The sequence below is a fragment of the Podarcis erhardii genome (genome assembly GCF_964252035.2).
Source record: "Podarcis erhardii genome assembly, chromosome: 16".
Lineage (NCBI taxonomy): Eukaryota > Metazoa > Chordata > Lepidosauria > Squamata > Lacertidae > Podarcis > Podarcis erhardii.
Window position 1 is genome coordinate 24,679,480 of NC_138514.1, and position 16,701 is coordinate 24,696,180.

Consider the following 16,701-nt stretch of genomic DNA (forward strand, 5'->3'; position numbering starts at 1 on the left):
TTTTTGTTTCCCCCTTTTTGTGACTGTAACCACTGTTGAACATCTCCTCAGCTCCTTCTGTGGCCAGACATTTTCTATGACCTGTTAGCCGAGCTCCTCTTCTCCTCATGACCAATTCGGGGACTTCCGAGGGAGGGAGACCATTTTGAATCCCCGCCTGCCCAGGGGTCAACCCAGGCTGGGGAGAGCGAGAGCGAGCGACTGAGATTCACCTCAGCGCTTCAGGTGCCCCGCCCCACTTTCCTTCCTTCCCGCCTTTCTTCCCTCCCCTCCGCCTCGCAGAGAGAGGCCTCTCGTTTTCTCCAGGCCACGCCCATTCCCTCCCTCCCCCTCCCCCGCGCCGACGAGCTCCACGGACCACGCCCCCTTGCTCCTCGGGCGCGCGCGGGCGCGCGGTGCATGCCGGGCACGGGAAAGGGAAGAGCGCGAGTGGCTGAGGCGGCCGTGGCGGCTGCGGCGCGTCGGGGCCTCGATGTCTCGGGGCGGCGGCGCGTCGGGGCCCGGCTGGGGCTGGTGGCCTCCGTCGCGGCGGCGGAATCCTCGCGAGCGAGAGCAGCAGCAGCAGCGGGGCCGGCGGCGAGGCGGAGGGTCGTCTGAGGGCGGCCGGGCTTGGGCCTTCCCTGCGGCGGCGGCGGCAGCGGCCGCGGCGTCGCTGTCGTTGCTGGTGCTGCTGCTGGGCCTGTCCGGGGCGGCGCTCTCGCTGGCCGTGGCGGCGGCGGCGGCCGGGGGAGCCTGGGCGGCCGCCTCGTCCTCGGCGGGAGGCGGCGGCTTCGGGAAGGAGATGAAGGGGCCGCCGTCGCTGCCCCACCGCGCCTTCTCCCCCGCCTTGGCCAACGGGGGCCCTGCCATGGGGGGCGGATGCTGCTACGCCTCACCGGCCCCGGTCCTGCCCGAAAGGAAACGGCGGCAGTTGCAGCAGCAGCATCAAAGAGGGAGCTGCGGGTAAGAAGAGGACGACGGGTAGTCCTCTCTCCACGCCCCCCACCCAAGAACGCTCGGAAGAAAGGAGCGCCCTTCTGCACTCTGCACATGTTTAGGGGGCAGAAGCTTGTCACACTCCTCTCTCCACAACTTCCACCCATGCTCGGGGGAAGAGAGGAGCGCTCTTTTGCACTCTGTACATGGGGGCTGTGGGTTGTGGTGAGGAAAGACGCCTGCTGCTTGTGCAGGGCCTCCAGCAGAGCACATGCCCATTTATTGGAGATGGGAAAGCAAACCGAAGAGAAGCTGACCCTGTCCATTATTTTTCCTGCTCCACTGGTTGTCTTCAGCTTGTCTAGGGAGCTCCTTCTTCATTTTTGGGCACGTGGATGTGCAAAATAAAGCTCCCTCAACCATCCACATGTTCGCCTCCCACACCTTGAACCCAGCCTTCCTTCCTTCTCCAACACACACCCCTCTCACTTGCATGTGGGGCAAGGCACTCCTCTTGCCTGCTGTTGAGCTCCTGCCTAAAAGTGCAGTTTCTGTTCCCCAGGGTTTAGCCTTTTGTATTGAGGCAGCTTCTGTAGCTATGATGGTTCCAGGATAACTTTGGAAGAAAAGAGTGATTATGCTAGAGGGGTCTCTGGGGGGCCCTTGGTAAAGGTCTTGTGGGGGACCAAGGGAGCTTAGGGCAGATCTGGACACTTGGTTTCAGGGAAGACCTTTCCCCCAGCGTGGCCTGGAGGAGCATGTGGGCTGCAACCTCTCCTGCCCACCTCACTGCATTCCTCCCACTTCCAGTTGCTCTTTCTGCTCTGCATCATTTCCCACTCTTGGCCCTGGTTGCAATTAGTCACAATAACTTGGCTGGCCAGGCTTTTCATTTGACAGTGCACTGGAGTGTCATTCAGCTTTTGTCTTTTTACTCCCTTCTCATTAAATTATCTTAGTATCAGATCCTGGACTTCTTTATCCCTCCAAGTTCCCCATCTATTGCTGCTCTTCTTCTAGAGCTCCTGTCATATTCATCTTGGGGCTTCCAACACAGAAAAGCTCAGGTTTCCTTTCCCCTCCCTCCTGTTTCACTTTCATTCAAAGCCTTGGAACATTTAATCACCCTGCTGTGTGGTGCTAATCCAGGTGCTTTAGTTGAAAGCAGTGGGTGCTGAATGTCCTGAGGGAGCCCCATCACTGCCTAGAGACCAGCCAGGCTTTTTTCTCAAGGCTGAATGTGCCAGTTTGGGATCAACAGTTGTGCTTGCTGCCAGACTGTGTTGAGAGAGATTCTGTTGTTTGTTCTTCATCAACTTTAGCATCGTATTTTTAAAAGGGCAGGTTAGACACTTTGAGTGATGTTGGTTTCAGCCAGAATAGTTAGGTGTGTAAATGGTCTAAACAATAAAGAGAAAGACCCAACTCAGGCATGTGTCCTTTTGCTGGCAGTAGCTTTCCTGTGAAGGGTAGGGCTGTGTCCCAGTGGTAGGACAGAGTCCTAGACAGAATCTCCAGGAAGGGCTGAGAGTGTCCCCTGCTGAAGACACTGGAGAGCCTCTGCCAATCAATACAGACAGTACTAAGCTAGGTGGACCAGTTTGGTCCAAGCTCTATGTAGGACAGCTTCTTGTGTTCTAAAAGGCTAATGTATTGGAGGCTTTTTTGTTTAGCAGCAAATAACACTACTAAGGTAGGGACTAGATAGATGTTTATCAAATTACACATGGCGTATAGGAAATGGTGAGATTATATGGAGACTTCCTTCCACCATAAGACTGGAACCTTAGGTGGCTGATTACTTTGATTGTCAGTAGACAAGAAAATGCTTCTTCCTATAGGCAGGATTAATCCATGGGGCTTGCTTACTGCAAGCTGTAGTGTTGGCCCCTGGCTTAGATGGCATGTTCAGAGGAGGAGGAGGGTTGTTGATGGCTGAACGGAACCTTCAGACATCTTCAGGGGCAGCTTCCCTCTGAATCAGATGCTGGGAAGGTTTGCTGCCCCTTCCCCCCTGCTTTGGGGGCTTCCCAGAGGCTCCAGGATGGCTAATGTGAGAAGCATCAGGATGCAGGGTGTGGTGGTTCTTGTAGCTGCAGTGTGATCTGCTTGTTTCCTCACAGAGGATTGGATTCTCAGCATCTTCATTCCAGTCCCTTGTGTGGAAGTGGCTTGTCCAAAACTTTCTGCATTGTGATGAGTTCAGAGATGGCAAGTCCAGGAAATGTGTGCTGTGAAGAGAGAAATACCTTTTTGTTTTCTGCAGGAAATTGCCTTACATAAAGGCATCCCTGAAGTCATAGAAGACCTGAATGTTGTTATGCTTGCCTTGCATTAAGGAATTGAGGAAAGCATTCCAGCATATCCCTCTCCTGTCTTGAGAGGCTGCTGGGGCAGGACTTTTCCTTATGAAGTAGGTGGGGAGCCCATTTCGGCACCTCATTTCTTTGAACATGAATCAGCCAACTTTAAACTGTTAGAGGAACCCCTCTCTCCTTCCACGAGCTCATGTGGGTGTTCAGTAGAATGCCATGCATTTGATGTGATGTATCTGAGCTTCACAACCTCCATGTGTGTTTGTTAGGTTAGGTGATCTTAACAGCTCAGCAGTGATTTTAACAATTAGATGGAGATTGTTTGATGTATATCTTTCAGATGAATAACAGAAGCCTTCCACACTTGAATCCAGCCACTGCTGCACTAGTGTTCAGGTTGGTGTAGTGAGGACAGTGTCTGCCAAGTATTTTGCCAGGGCAGTAAAGCAACCGGCAGTATAAACTGATGGATCATGTGTCTTGCTATTTGTGGCTGAGGTTATCGACACTCAGAGCACCATCATTGCTCAGGTTTTGAACATGTGTAGTTTCCCCCAGGTTCTTCTTACAAAGTGGATCATGGTTGTGAAAAGAAACCCCTTGTAGTGGCCAAGAAGAGAACTTGCCTGTTCAGTTTGAGGGTTTCCTGTTCCAGCTGGTACTTTTTGAGGAAAGGCCAGCCGTTCTTTGAGCATCTTCTTTCCCTCTGTCTTGACTGACCCGTGTTCTTTTCTCTCTTCAGGGACCACCTCTCTGCATCACCTCATTTTATGCTGTCCCCTCGGCGGCGCTACCCCATCCAACAGGCCCAGTACACCTCTCTGGGGACCCTGCCCTCAATCTGCTGGGATGGATATCGGCGTAAAAACAGGCTGTCTGTCCACAACTCCAGCCTGGCCCGGAGCCCTGTGACAGTGAAGATTGCTCGACCAGACAGCAGCCTCTGCCGTTCCCCACTGTAAGTCTCTGGCTAGGATCTGTCCCAAGCCAAGCAATTCCTTCATGGGTTTATTTTTTATTTTTTAATAATCAAAAGATTAACAAAAGCAACAAACAGTAAGCATAACAAAATGCAACAAGACAAAACAAAAAGCCCAAACACTTTTAAAAAAACCAGACTAAAACACAATTCCAATAAATGTTTAAAATGACTGGGTAGAGCAAGGAGAAATTGGGAAGATCCCTTCTGGTGGATTTTGATTTTGTAAAATTGGGGTGTATACACAGCCTAAATCTCACTTGGCCCTGTTGCCTCATTAGGCCAGTCCTGATTGGTTGGCCAACCCTCTCTTCCTCCTCTTCAGCTGATGGCCCTAGAATGACTTCTTAATCAGCATCAGCTTGCTGCCCTAGAAGAGCTTTGTGAGGTCATGAGCAAGCCCTCAGGCTGATGTGGAGAGAGACTCCTTGCAGCCATAACTCTTGCCAACAAGATCTCACTGGATTCAGGCGGGTGGGGACACCTTGCCTCCTGAGGGAGAGCATATTGTTGGGATGCGAGAGAGCTCCGATTCCTTATGACTACTGTTTCTTCCTATTAACAGGTTGGAGCAGCTGGCTTCCCCCGTGGCTTTCTCTTCAATGCCCAACAGTACCCTGGACCCATGCGCTAAAGAGACGGTCTTGAGCGCTCTCAGGGAGAGCCGAAAGAGGGCCGTGGAGGAGGAGGAGGAGGAGGGAGAGGAGGACCGGAATGTCCCAGGTGGCCAGGAGAGCAAGAGGAGGTAACAGCCAGCAGTGGCCTGTCTGGTTGCCAGCAGCATCCATTAGGGCACAAAGGGGCTGAGATCCTGGGACTGAAGATGTCTGCCTCAGAACCACTGATGCTTAATCACTGAGAAAAGGCAGAAACAACCCAAGTCGTACCTTGCCCCTATCAAGGCTGGAGTGGGTTCTTGGTGACATAGTGAGCCTCAGGTTCCTACATGTTGTTGGAACTCTCTATATCCCCTAAGTCTCTTAAGTGAGTGAACTACACGGTTGTTTAAGGGAACTGTGCACAAGTGCTTGAGTATCCAGGTGCTTGCAGGTGCTTTTCCTCCTCCCTGGGCCTCCAACTGGGCTTGTGGTTGCATGGGGGAGACAAATCCCAAGCCTGTATTGCTATGTCATACAGGTTGCACAGCCAGGAGGAGGAGTGTGGCAATCATGATTCTCACACTACACCCACACATTCGCAGCCTCATGCTCAGTTACGGTTTGGCTTTGCTTTGCTTCCAAACTGGACCATGGCACTGTTGCAATGTGGCTTTGTGGGGGTGAGGGTGAGAGGCTGCTGAGATGGACTTCAGTTTCAATTAGCTGAAAAATCTAAAAGAGCAAGACCCCTCTCTCAAAACCATTTGACTAATTTCTGAATAGCCCCCTTCAAAAAATGAATGAAATGGTAAACCACCAGCCCCTTGCATCACCTGCTAAGTTGCACCAAGATTTAAACTGGGGTCTTCCAAGCTTGTTGGCATCCGCCACTATGTCATCCCTTGCCTTGTCAGGCTGAGAGCTGAGTTGGCCTTGCTCAGTATCGTAATGAGCTGGATCCATGCTTGTGACAGCTACGCTCTTAGGTTTTCTGAAGACCTTGTTTTCCCTTTTCTCTCCCCCCTTCCAGGCGCCATGATAGCAGTGGGAGTGGACAGTCTGCCTTTGAGCCCTTGGTGGCCAACGGCGCCCCAGCATCTTTGATCCCCAAGTAAGTACAGAGAGTTATGCCTGGAAAAAGGCTTCCTCCTAATGGTATTGACAAATAATGGTGGAGTGTAGGGGAGCAGTACTCGTTACACCAATCAAATTCAGAGGCCTGACCTCTATCCTCTCCCCTCCCCTCGCCTGCATTGAAGTATTTTTAAAAAGAGAGAAACCACAATTGGATCTGCTTCATCATGTGTCCTTTGGCACTGAAATGCTGTGCACATGGTTATGCTAGGAGAGGCAGATTGAGGCCATTGTTCATATGCATGGAGAGAAGTTCGAGGTTTGGCAAATCTCTCCATGCTGTTCTGGATATGAATTGTGGGGTGATTTCTGTAAAAGGCCATCTTCCCAGCAAGGCTTTGACAGAAGGAGAGCCCTGTCGAAGGTGGCTCACCGTGCTACTGCCATCTCTGCCTCTTGCCCCTAGGCCTGGCTCCCTGAAGCGCTGTCTCCTCCTGTCCCACTGCCTGGAAGAAGGCTCCTCCAAGAGGTCGCGTACCTCCTCCCTCAGCTCCATCAACAGCCTGCCTGTAGGGGGGATCCCTAGCTCCATCCGCAATGCCATCGCCAGCTCCTACAGTTCCACCCGGGGCCTCTCACAGGTACGTGCCGGTCCCTTGGCTTCTTTTCCCCATGATCAGGGAGGCTGGAGATATTTAGCATCACAAGTCATAATATATTAACTGAGTGGCAATCCCTTTGTGTAAATTAAGAAGAAAATCAGTAGTTCTAAATCCAGTGTTACAGTACTTATTTTTCAATGGTCTTCATCATCTTAAGTCTCAACTTCAACAGAAATGTTTAAATTGTTTTTCTCATATTTAAAAAACCAAAAGTTTATACCTGAGAAGTCATGCTTAGCCCCCCCCCCCCCATTGTTAGAGATTATACATTTTCAACTGGTATAATTCATGGCGTGTTGACTGCAACTGATGAGTCATAGTCCAAAACATCTGGAGGCCAGTTTGCAGAAGGCTGCCCTAGTTCTAGATAAAATTGAACATGGGGATGGCAAAGCCACACTGGACAACTGAGATGCCCCTGAGAGTTCCCACTTGTAGAAGGCCCAACTGACAGCATGTAGCTTTAGTTAATCTTTGAAAGTTATCCCTGAAATGAAATGCCTTTAGGATATGGAACATGAAAGGCCTCTCAGAGTTCCAAAAATATTTTCATCTCCTAGGAACATTGTTGCTCCGTGTCCTGACTCCTTGCATCATCGTACTTCATCTTATTTTACCTTCTAATTCTCTGGGTTGGCCTGTTGGCCCTTCACCCAGCTACCTGGCGGACATGAAGCCAGTCTGGGTTTGGTCAGTGCTTGAATTGGAGCCCCCATGAAAGCACTTTCATCTTGAATTATATGAGAGAACAGCAGGGTGTGAGCATGCTTACAAAGTATGTTACTTCATCTGTTGGCTAATATAGAAGGCAAGATTTAGTAATTGCATTACTCTGATCTTGCTGTGACTTCTGCCGTGTTCCAGGATTTCGTTCATTTTATATCTGTTAAGACAGGGGGCATCTGTGGTGCCCTCCAGATGCTGTTAGACTGCAGCAGCCCATCCAGGCAGGACGACTAATGGTCAGGGTGATGGGGGTTCCAGTCAACAATGCCTCAAATGCTGCCATAGGTTCTCCATTCTTGGATTAAATCTGCTGGCTGGAGCTGATGGGCACTGTAGCCCAGCAACATCTGAAGGGCCTCAGGTTGGCTGAGGCTGTGCTAAGTGGTTTCACTAGAGCTCCAGCTAAGAGATGTGTGATGCTGCCATCTCACTCTGCCTCTGCTGTCCTCTTTGATTCCCTCCTCCAGGTGTGGAAGAGGAGCGGCCCAAGCACCTCTCCTCTCTCCAGCCCAGCATCCTCCCGTTCCCAGACACCTGAGAGGCCGAACAAAAAAGCAAGATACCCCAACGCCAGCCTCACGTGAGTGCACCTTCTCCCTGCCTGCTTGTGGCAGTGTGGGGCCAAGGCCGGGAAGGGCCAGGAGGCCAGCCGGGGGGGGGGGCGGTTCAAGGACTCCCCCCTTCCCCATGGTTCCCATCCAGAGCAACACCTCCCTTTCCTTTCACATTGCCACAGTTTTCCTATGTTGATGCGCCCTCTGGAAAAGAGTGAATAGGCAAGGTCCCTCCTTTGGGTAGAAGGATTCTGTGAAATGGGAAAGCTGACTCCTTAATGTGGGTGTTTTGGGGCAGCACAAGGTACTTTTTATAGCAAGGGTCCTCCAAGGCATCCATTTCCTTAGCTAAACCCCTTCACCTGCCAGAGTCTTGAGAGCAATGAGTCCTCAAGAGTCAGGTCTCACTGGCTTTCTCCTTTTGCTCCAGGGATGAAGAGTCTCACCAGTCCATCAACTCCACGACTGTGAGGACAGACAAGGAGGCGCCAGCAGAGAAGAATGAGTGTGAGTAGGCAGGTGGAGGGGGGCAGGGATGCTTTGCTAATAAAAAGGTGGACATACTTGGAGCAGGAACCAGAATTGATGTGGCATTGATACTGCTGTGATGATCTTAAAGCAAAAAACGAACAAGTGCAAAACTCTTGGTGGGTGGAGCGGGCGGGCAGGCAGGTAGAATGTTTATCTCAATACAGGCTAGGTGGGAAGACTTTAGAATGGCCGGAGGCAGGGGGTGTATCTTAACGTGTAGCAGCTCAAATCTCCCTGGAGCTTCCGCTATCCCTGGCCTTCAGCCTGGCCTGGCTGTCAGGAGTGAGGGGAGTTGTAGTTCAGCAACATCTGGAGGGCTGAATGCTACACATCTCAACCACCCCATTTTAGAAGGTATTTCCTCTCACTTCCCATGTTCACATTATGTCCACCTGGGATTTATTAGAAGCTTAAAGTGACAGTATTTAGAAACAGGCCACCAGTGCTGCAGAATCCCAAGCCTCCTTTGGCTGGGCCAGGGCCTCATGCATAAAACCGTGGGCTTACGAACTCTGGCCTCTTCTTCTTGCAGCAGCAGAGATGCCCCTGCGGAGCAGGCACAGCTCACCAGTGTCGCCACCTTCATCAGGCAGCACTGGCAAGCGCAAGCGGAAGATCCAGTTGCTCTCCACTCGGCGGGAAGATAATTTCACCATGGTACGCTCCTTCTGTTCCTTTTTCTGGACTTAGTTGGCCTTGAGGACAAGCTTGGAGTGAGAGAGAATGAGTGCCAAGCTCTTGACTCACTGCCTTTTGCCTTGACTGAGTCAAAGGTTGCTGACCGCTTTGACTGCCCCTGGTGTAAACAAGGCTGAGCCAGGTAGACTGTCTTGGTGTCAGGCTGCTGCCCTTGGAGGGCTTTCCCTCCTTCCTCTGGGGGCCCACTGGACTGCCATGCTCACCTGAAGCAAGCAATGTCCCTCCTCTTCTCTCCACAGCCTCTTCCGCCTCAGCTGGGCTATTCTGTCACTTCTGCTGACCTGGATGCAGAAAAGAAGGCTGCTCTGCAGTGGTTCAACAGAGTCCTGGAGGACAAGACTGGTAGGAGCACCCCCTCCCCTCTGTGTATGAACTGCCTCAAGTTTAGGGAGGGGAGGGCATTGGAATAAGGGGCTTGCAGAGTAAAATAAAACAGAAAACAGGGAATTTTGGATCTCCTCAAGAAGGTCCCTTTAGTGGCTCTCAGGTCTATCAATTGGTTTTGTACATTTGGTTGCCTCCTTGGTTGTTGTGTTTGGGTGCCCCTGGGTTTATTCTGCATTTATATCCTGCTTAATATATATTTTTTTAAAGCCCTAAGCACTCTGCTCCTTAAATTCTGGTCCTCCCCAACAGATTCCACTCCCAGACTCTCAGTTCCGATGACCTCACCACCCAGCACCCTGTCTTTCGGGACAGTACCTAACAAGTCCACCGCTGTGTCGCTGGCTGTCACAGCTGCCAGCACCAACCCCCTCCTGGAGAGCCTGAAGAAGATGCAAGATGGGCAGAGCTCCTCAGGGCAAGCTGGTGAGTGGTTTGGGGAGGCCTTGGGGGATGATAGTAGCTTGGCTATGATGTGATTGAGGGTGCAGCTCTTCCCAAGGGCGTCCTGCCTTCCTGCTGCAGAAACCTAGCCATGCTGGTTAGGAAAGGGGTGTGTGAGGGAGGGAGGGAGATTCCAGAGGGGGTTTTATCTGGTGGAGGGCACCTGATGACCCTGGGGGCTAAAGCATCCGAGATACTTTGTTTCTTTAAGGCATCATACCATTAAAAGCTGATCAATTGCAGTTTCTCAAGGGGGCACAAAAAATAGCTTGGGTGACACTTCCTTTTCAAGGAGTCGGAATTTCCTACCTTGGGAGCTTCTCTAATTTGGAGTGCCTTCTTGCAGGAGAACCTCTTCCAGGGTTGCCAACCTGATGTTGATTTCTACCACCTACCCCAGCCAACCACAGCCAGTCACTAGGCATGATGGGAGCTGTAGTCCAACCACATGTGGGGAGAGGGCGCCTACTTGGCTGCCCCTGCTCTACGTGTGTGTGCTTTATAAGGCACGTTTCCCTTTCTGAGATTGCAGTTCCTATCAGCCACAGCCAGCAGTGCTGTATAATGTTGGGACTGGAGGAAGCTGAACAGTGTTAGCCCACAGCTGGTGGGAGTTTCAGTTGCAGGTGGCTGTTCTTAACGTGGTCTGTGGAATCCCCACTCCTATGTGCGATAGACTTGCTTGTAGCTTCATGAAGAGTTTTCCTTGAGGAATGTCCAGTCTTGTTAAGATCAGGGTGACCTTAAGTCTCAGGTCAAAACTAGCTGGTTACTCTAAGCCACTTTCCAGGGATTAATGGACAAAGTTAACTACATCAGAGGAGGTGGGGAGAGAGAGGTTGGCACAGTATTCTGGAATTCCTGACAAGTTTCTTGAGGGCACAGACTTCCCTCCCCCACAATTTGCTTCTTTGCCATGTGCAGATGTTAGTTTCTGTCAAGACAGATAAGTTACCGTAAGTCTCGGCCCTCTTCAACCTCCCTGTATGTAATCACAGCTGGGGTGGCTGAAGGAGAATATACAAGTTGCAGGATTTAACATTTGACACTGCATCTTAAAGGCAAGCTGAAGACTGTGATATCTGATGCAGGAGGAGGCTGGGTGGGCAATGAGAGAAAATAGTGGTTGTCTGATGCAAAACAGAGAACCGTTGTTAATGAGCTTTCCCTGTTGAGCAGCATTTCCTCTCTGGTATAGTGACAATGCTCTTCCTCCCCTGCTATTCCAGGTCCTGGCTCTACTGCAGAGACTCCTCCGCTGTCAGCTCCTTCTCCTTCCCTGGATTTGGGCTCTTCCATGCCCATGAGCTCCCCTGAGGTGACCAAGGCCCCACTGTTGTCACTCGGTGTCCCAGCGCCCCTGGCTACTACAGCACTGTCTTCTTCCTCCAGTGCTGCCCAGCCTGCCAGCAGCACCTGCAGCCCAATGGCTGCCTCCTCTTCTGAGCTGGGCCAGACTCCAGCACGGCCTGCCTCTGCCCCGAAGCCCAGCACCCTCTTTGGGATTCTTACTAGCCCTCCTGCAGCCCCTGTGTCAACAACAACGACTGCCTCTCCTGCACCTGAGGCAGCACCCATGTTCAAGCCCGTCTTTGGCAGCCTAGTGAAGAGCGAGGGGCTGGGTTTCTCCATGAGTAGCACCACCACGACTGGGCCTGCCCCAGCTACTGGGACTCTGCCCTCCTCCTTGGCTGCTCCTCCTGTCACTTCCAGCAGCACTTTCAAGCCCGTATTTGGGGCTCCACCCCCACCAGACACCTCAGCTCTTCCTGCAACAGTGGCAGCTGCCTCGCCTTTCACCTTCCAGCCGGCGCCCGTGCCCACCCTGCCCGCCAGCAGCTCCACCACCACAGCCACGCCTGGGTTCCCCATTCCCCTGGAGGCCACTGTGACCACCACTGCAGCAGCTCTGCTCTCCACCACAGCCAACTCCACAGCTGTCTCCTCAAGCAAGGCAGTCTTTGGCTTTGGGCCCACCCTGCCGGCCTCCACAGCTGCACCTAGCAGCACCTCTGCCACCGCATCATCCCAGCATCCCTCGCTCTTTGGGGCCCCATCCACTAGCGGCACTGCTCCCCTTTTCCAATTTGGCAAGCAGGTTGCCCCCACAGGTCCCACTCTCAGCCCCTTGGTGAGCTCTGCCTTCAGCCAGGCACCCTCCTGCAACACAGAGGCGGCTCCCAGCACTACCACCACCACGGCAGGCTTCAGCCTCTTCGGCAACAGCAGCGCCACAACGGCCCCTTCGGCCACAACACAGCCTCCCCTGATGTTTGGGTCCGGCGCCTCTGCATTCACAGGGGGCTTTGGCACGGCTTCCAAGCCACCGCCTCCGTACCCAACGGACACCAGCCAGCTGGCTTTGGACACAACAGTTGCCGAGAGTCAGCAGGCAGCCACCAAGCCATCTGCAGGGCCTGTGAGCTTTGAATCTCATTTCAGCTTCTCCCAGCCAGCGGCCCAACCAGCTTTTGGCAGCCCCTCACAGACACCCTTCAGTGGGACTGGGCCCCTACCATCCTTTGGCGCAAAAAGCACCAGCCAGCCAGCGTTTGGAGCCACCACCTCTGTCTTCTCCTTTGGGACGGCCACAACCTCCGCCACGTCGGGCTTTGGGTCCAACACTCAGACCACGAGCAGCAACAGCAGTGCAGGAGGCCCGGTGTTTGGGAGCTCAGCTCCCACTCCCTTCAGCTTTGGGGCAGCCAACCAGGCCCCTGGAGCAGTCAGTGCCTTTGGCATGGGTGCAGCTGCTGCTGCTGCTGCTGCTGCTGCTGCTGCTGCTGCTGCTGGCACTGCAGGTCCCGGAGCGGCTCCCGTGAGCTTTAGCTTTGGCAGTGGACAGATTGGGGCAGCAGGGGCAGCGGCAGCGGCAACACCCTTTGGATCTTCTTTGGCACAAAACCCTCTGGGGGCCCAGAGCCAGAGCTCTGGATTCGCTTTCAACATCCCTGGCACGCAAGAGAGCAAGCCAGCCTTTGGAGGTGAGTCGTTCCCCAACCTGGGATGGACACACATACCTGGGTCCTGGGCAAGGGAGGTGGAGGGCAGGGTGGGTCTGCTGCAGCCATGCCCCTAGCTCCTTTCTCTCCAGGGTTGGCCGCCTTTAAAAAACAGGTTGTAAATACGACTGCATTTGCCCACTGTCACCATTCTTCACCCTCTTCTCTTTGCAAAGCCTGAGAATTTGTGAGACAGTGTCAGGCACAATCTGTTAAACGTAGGGGAAGGGAGGAGAGAAACGCTTTCCCTGCCACATGGATGTTCTGTGTACACTCACTCCCCTGGATCCAGGTCTTACATCCATGCTCCTCCCTCCTCCTTATTTCCATCCCTTTTCCTCCACTCCTAGTCTAAAGTTTTAGATCTTCCCAAGGCCTGGATTTTGACAGCAGAATAAATCATGCAAAGTCTCTGGGTGTTCACAGATGCCGAGATTTTTATGCTTTGCTGGACTCGCTCTGCCTTCCTGCTGGGCTTTGGAGCATGAAGCTTCAGTCCTCCATGTCAGTGACAGACTGAGGCATGTTGAGAGAGGAGGGGGACATTTCTCCCTTGGCTGGGAGACAGGCGGGTCCAGACTGACCTGCCTCATTCTGTCCAATTGGCCTTGCATAGGAGGGCAAAGGCAGAGAAGGACTGGCTCTTTTACTCCCAGTCCCATGCAGTAAAGCGCAGAGACTAGCATCTTGGCTTTGTTTCCCCTTGGATGCATGTCCCTACTCTGGTGGGCCTCTCTTTTCAACACCTTTTGGTCTTCTAGGAGCTCCACCACCCACATTTGGGCAGAGCTCGCCGGCACCAGGAGCGGGCACAGTGGGGGGCAGCACCCTTTCCTTTGGATCATCCATCACCCCCACCTTTGGAAGTACCGGACCTCCTTTTGGTAAGAGTCTGGGAAGATGAGCAGAGTTTTATGGGGCAGGATTTCTGTCTGCTTCCTTGCTCCCATGAACTTGAGGGGGTTGGGTGAATGGGGGGGCTGTGGGATACCCCAACATACATTTCCCCCTCATCCAGCTGGCCCTGCGTGGCAGAAGGGGCTGTTGCTGTGAGCCCTCTGACTTTGGTCTATGTAGCCGAGACTGATATGGGGGCTTCTTGTTGCTTCTCTGTCTTTCCCTGCAGGACCCCCAGCCCCCACCTTCTCCATTGGGGCAGGATCCAAGACTGGCTCCCGCCAGCGGCTACAAGCCCGGAGGCAGCACACCCGAAAGAAGTAGCCAAGAGAGACTTCCTGGCTGGGCTCCAGCTCCCGGCCAACCTGCTGTCGGGCCTAGACTGGCCTGGGCACAGCACCTGCCCAACGGAGGCTGCTGCTTCTACAGCTCACCCTCAGCAGGACTGACTGGCCTAGGGGCCACGTTGTCTGTGACGTCCGCAGGAAGTTACCCAGAGCAATTTTTACCCCCTCAAACGGGACAGGAGAAACCAAGCCCTTTTTACTTGAACAGTCCATGACTGAGTCTGGATTAAATTTTGTACATATCAGCTACTTTCCCTTTCCCCATGTGAGCAGCCCCCTGTGGATCCCTCCTCCCTCCCATCCACCTTCTTGCCTTACCTCAACCTGCTCCCTTTTTTGGCTGCCAAGGGAGGGCAGTGAGCCGGGAGGAGGCCAGCAGCGGTGTGCCAGTTTCCACCTGGAGCCCCTTCCCCTCTTCCTGGAGTCAAGTGGCAGAAGGTTCTCCTGATCCAGGGCAGAGGCCCCACACACCAAGGGCTTGGGGTCCTTTTCCTATGATGCTGTGGCCCACACCACCTTCAGAGCCCCTTTGCAGCTGGCAAAACCACCTTGCTGAGGCTCCATGGTTGCAGTCACTGTGCTGGGGGCCCTTCGCCAAAACACTAATCACTGTTCCTCCATGGCTGGGACCCCCTCCGCAGTCAGGGAGATGCTGGGGTGGGAGTGAAGAGGTAGCTCCCCACCTCACCCCCTTGCTGCTGCTGCTGCTGCTGCTGCTGCTTCACTTGAGCCCCTGCCCTCTTCCATCTCCCCCCCCCCCAATCATCCGTCTGTCTGCTCTGCTCACAGAATGTGTTCTTTCTTTCCCTTTCCTTTTTTTTTCTCAATTGCTCTGTGAATCGAGTTTGGAGGAAGAATTTAATTGTATGTGTGGCGGCATGTTGGTAATGCCGGACTTGCTGTAAACATTTCTTTTGGGGGGTGGCTGTCTTGTCTCCAAGGGAGACGAACCCCGCCGAATTGGGTGTGGACGGTGGTGGTAGCAGCATCGCTGCTACGTGTGCCGAGTGGAGCCAAGCACTCGAGAGTTTTCAGACTGGGAGGCTGGCAGTGCTAAGCAGGGGGCGGCTCTATGTGCGTCATCTGGGAGGAGGAGAGGGAGGTGAAGCAAGGCCGCCCTCCCTAGCAGGGCTGCACAGCTCCAGCGCCTTTGACTCCCTGCACTGGATTTTGGTGGGAGAGAAGAGGCTCTAATGTGGGAGGGCTCTGCAGTCTGCCAGGGTTGCCATGGCACAATGCCGGCTGCCCTACTACACAGCACTGTTTGCAAGAGGCTCCAGCAAGCAAAAGAGCACCCCCTCCTCTTCTAAGGAGCTCCCTTCATTTTGGGAAAGAACATCCCAGCTCCTCTCTCCCCCCCCCCCACCTCCCTCTTGAAGCGCGAAAGTGCAGTGTCTGCCAGCTTTTTTCATACAGTGGAGACAACGGTGTGAGAGTGTGTGCGTGAGCCTGCCTAATTCTAAATTTAAGGAAAAAAAATATTTAAACATTTTTTAACAAAATGAAACTTTATTTTTGTATTTAAGCTAAATTGCCTTTGAATTCCTTCAAGCTTGGTTCATAGAAGTGTGTGAAAGTGCAAAGCTGTTCATTAGGAAATTAGCTGGGGTGGGGAGCTCTGAGGAGCGGGAGGTGGCTGGGCAGCAACAGTCTCAGGCTGGGAGCCCCTTGCCTGCCTCCCCCCCCCCCGTCCCATTCCATGTTCTTGTTTTATAATGTGGATGTGGCTTTGTCTGTCCTGTAATGCTTGAGAGCTCTTGCACATTTAGAGGGTGCCTGGCATGGGGGGTGAGTGTTCTGTCTGGGCTATTGGAGAGGCAGTAGCCAAAAGCTTCCATCCAGCCCCTGGATGTGGGGTGGGGGAGGTTTATAAAAGAATGAGGCTTCCACAGATCACTGCCTTGTGGATAAATGACATTGGCATGCTGGTAGTAAGCAGAGCAGTGCCTTGCTATGGGAATGGTACTGTCTTTAAGAACCCCCTTTGTATCCCTCCTCCTCCCCAAAAGAAACCCAATTCTGTGAAGGTGGAGACAACAGGTGCTTCCTGAGCTCGGGCTGCCTCTCTTCCTTTACCTCAGTCACGTCTCTGCCCAGCCAGGTAGCCACCACATCCTGAGCTTGCTAAGGGAAACAGCTTGGGACCCTCCCCGTCACCCCAGGCTGCATCCTTTCCATTGATTGCGTGCAGAGTGCCAGCGTCAACTGTGTGAGTGGGATGACGTCTGTGAGGATGGGGAGAATGATTGCCTTTTTTAAAAAAAAGAAAATGTCGCAATGAAGACTTGGATCATTCCTGTTGAGGGTTTTAGCGTGAATGTGCAATTTCTTTTCCTCGCTTATGTTGATTTAAAATAAAACAAAACTGCTTGAGATGGAGAGTGTCTTTCTGTTTTAGCAGGAGGTATTTCCCAAAGGCAGCAGCAGCCAACTCACCCCTGGGTTTTCCTGAATGATGGAGGAGGTCTGCCCATTTCAGATGGATCTGCATAGTACAAAATTATTTCCTTATTTATACTCCAGCAAAGGCAACACACATGTCATTCCCAAGCAGGTAATAGGTCACTGACCTT

The 16,701-nt window shown here is 52.9% G+C and overlaps 1 protein-coding gene across 3 annotated transcripts; it reads left to right on the forward strand.

Annotated features, from left to right (window-relative positions):
- Positions 1–454: 454 nt before the first annotated feature.
- On the forward strand, positions 455–16,501 carry LOC309331074 (nuclear envelope pore membrane protein POM 121-like). 3 transcript variants are annotated; one of them, XM_081843066.1, is made up of 14 exons: positions 455–942; positions 3,973–4,188; positions 4,775–4,954; positions 5,839–5,919; positions 6,349–6,523; positions 7,738–7,850; positions 8,255–8,331; positions 8,888–9,012; positions 9,294–9,396; positions 9,691–9,864; positions 11,112–12,631; positions 12,662–12,866; positions 13,646–13,768; positions 14,011–16,501. In XM_081843066.1, exons 1-14 carry the CDS (start codon positions 473–475, stop codon positions 14,103–14,105), a joined length of 3,657 nt encoding a protein of 1,218 aa, XP_081699192.1. In that variant the 5' UTR covers positions 455–472; the 3' UTR covers positions 14,106–16,501. The 3 variants fall into 3 exon arrangements, with proteins under 3 accessions (XP_081699192.1, XP_081699191.1, XP_081699193.1); XM_081843065.1 differs by having other exon boundaries at positions 11,112–12,866; XM_081843067.1 differs by lacking the exons at positions 455–942; positions 3,973–4,188 and adding an exon at positions 4,610–4,683 and having other exon boundaries at positions 11,112–12,866.
- The last annotated feature ends 200 nt before the right edge of the window (positions 16,502–16,701 follow it).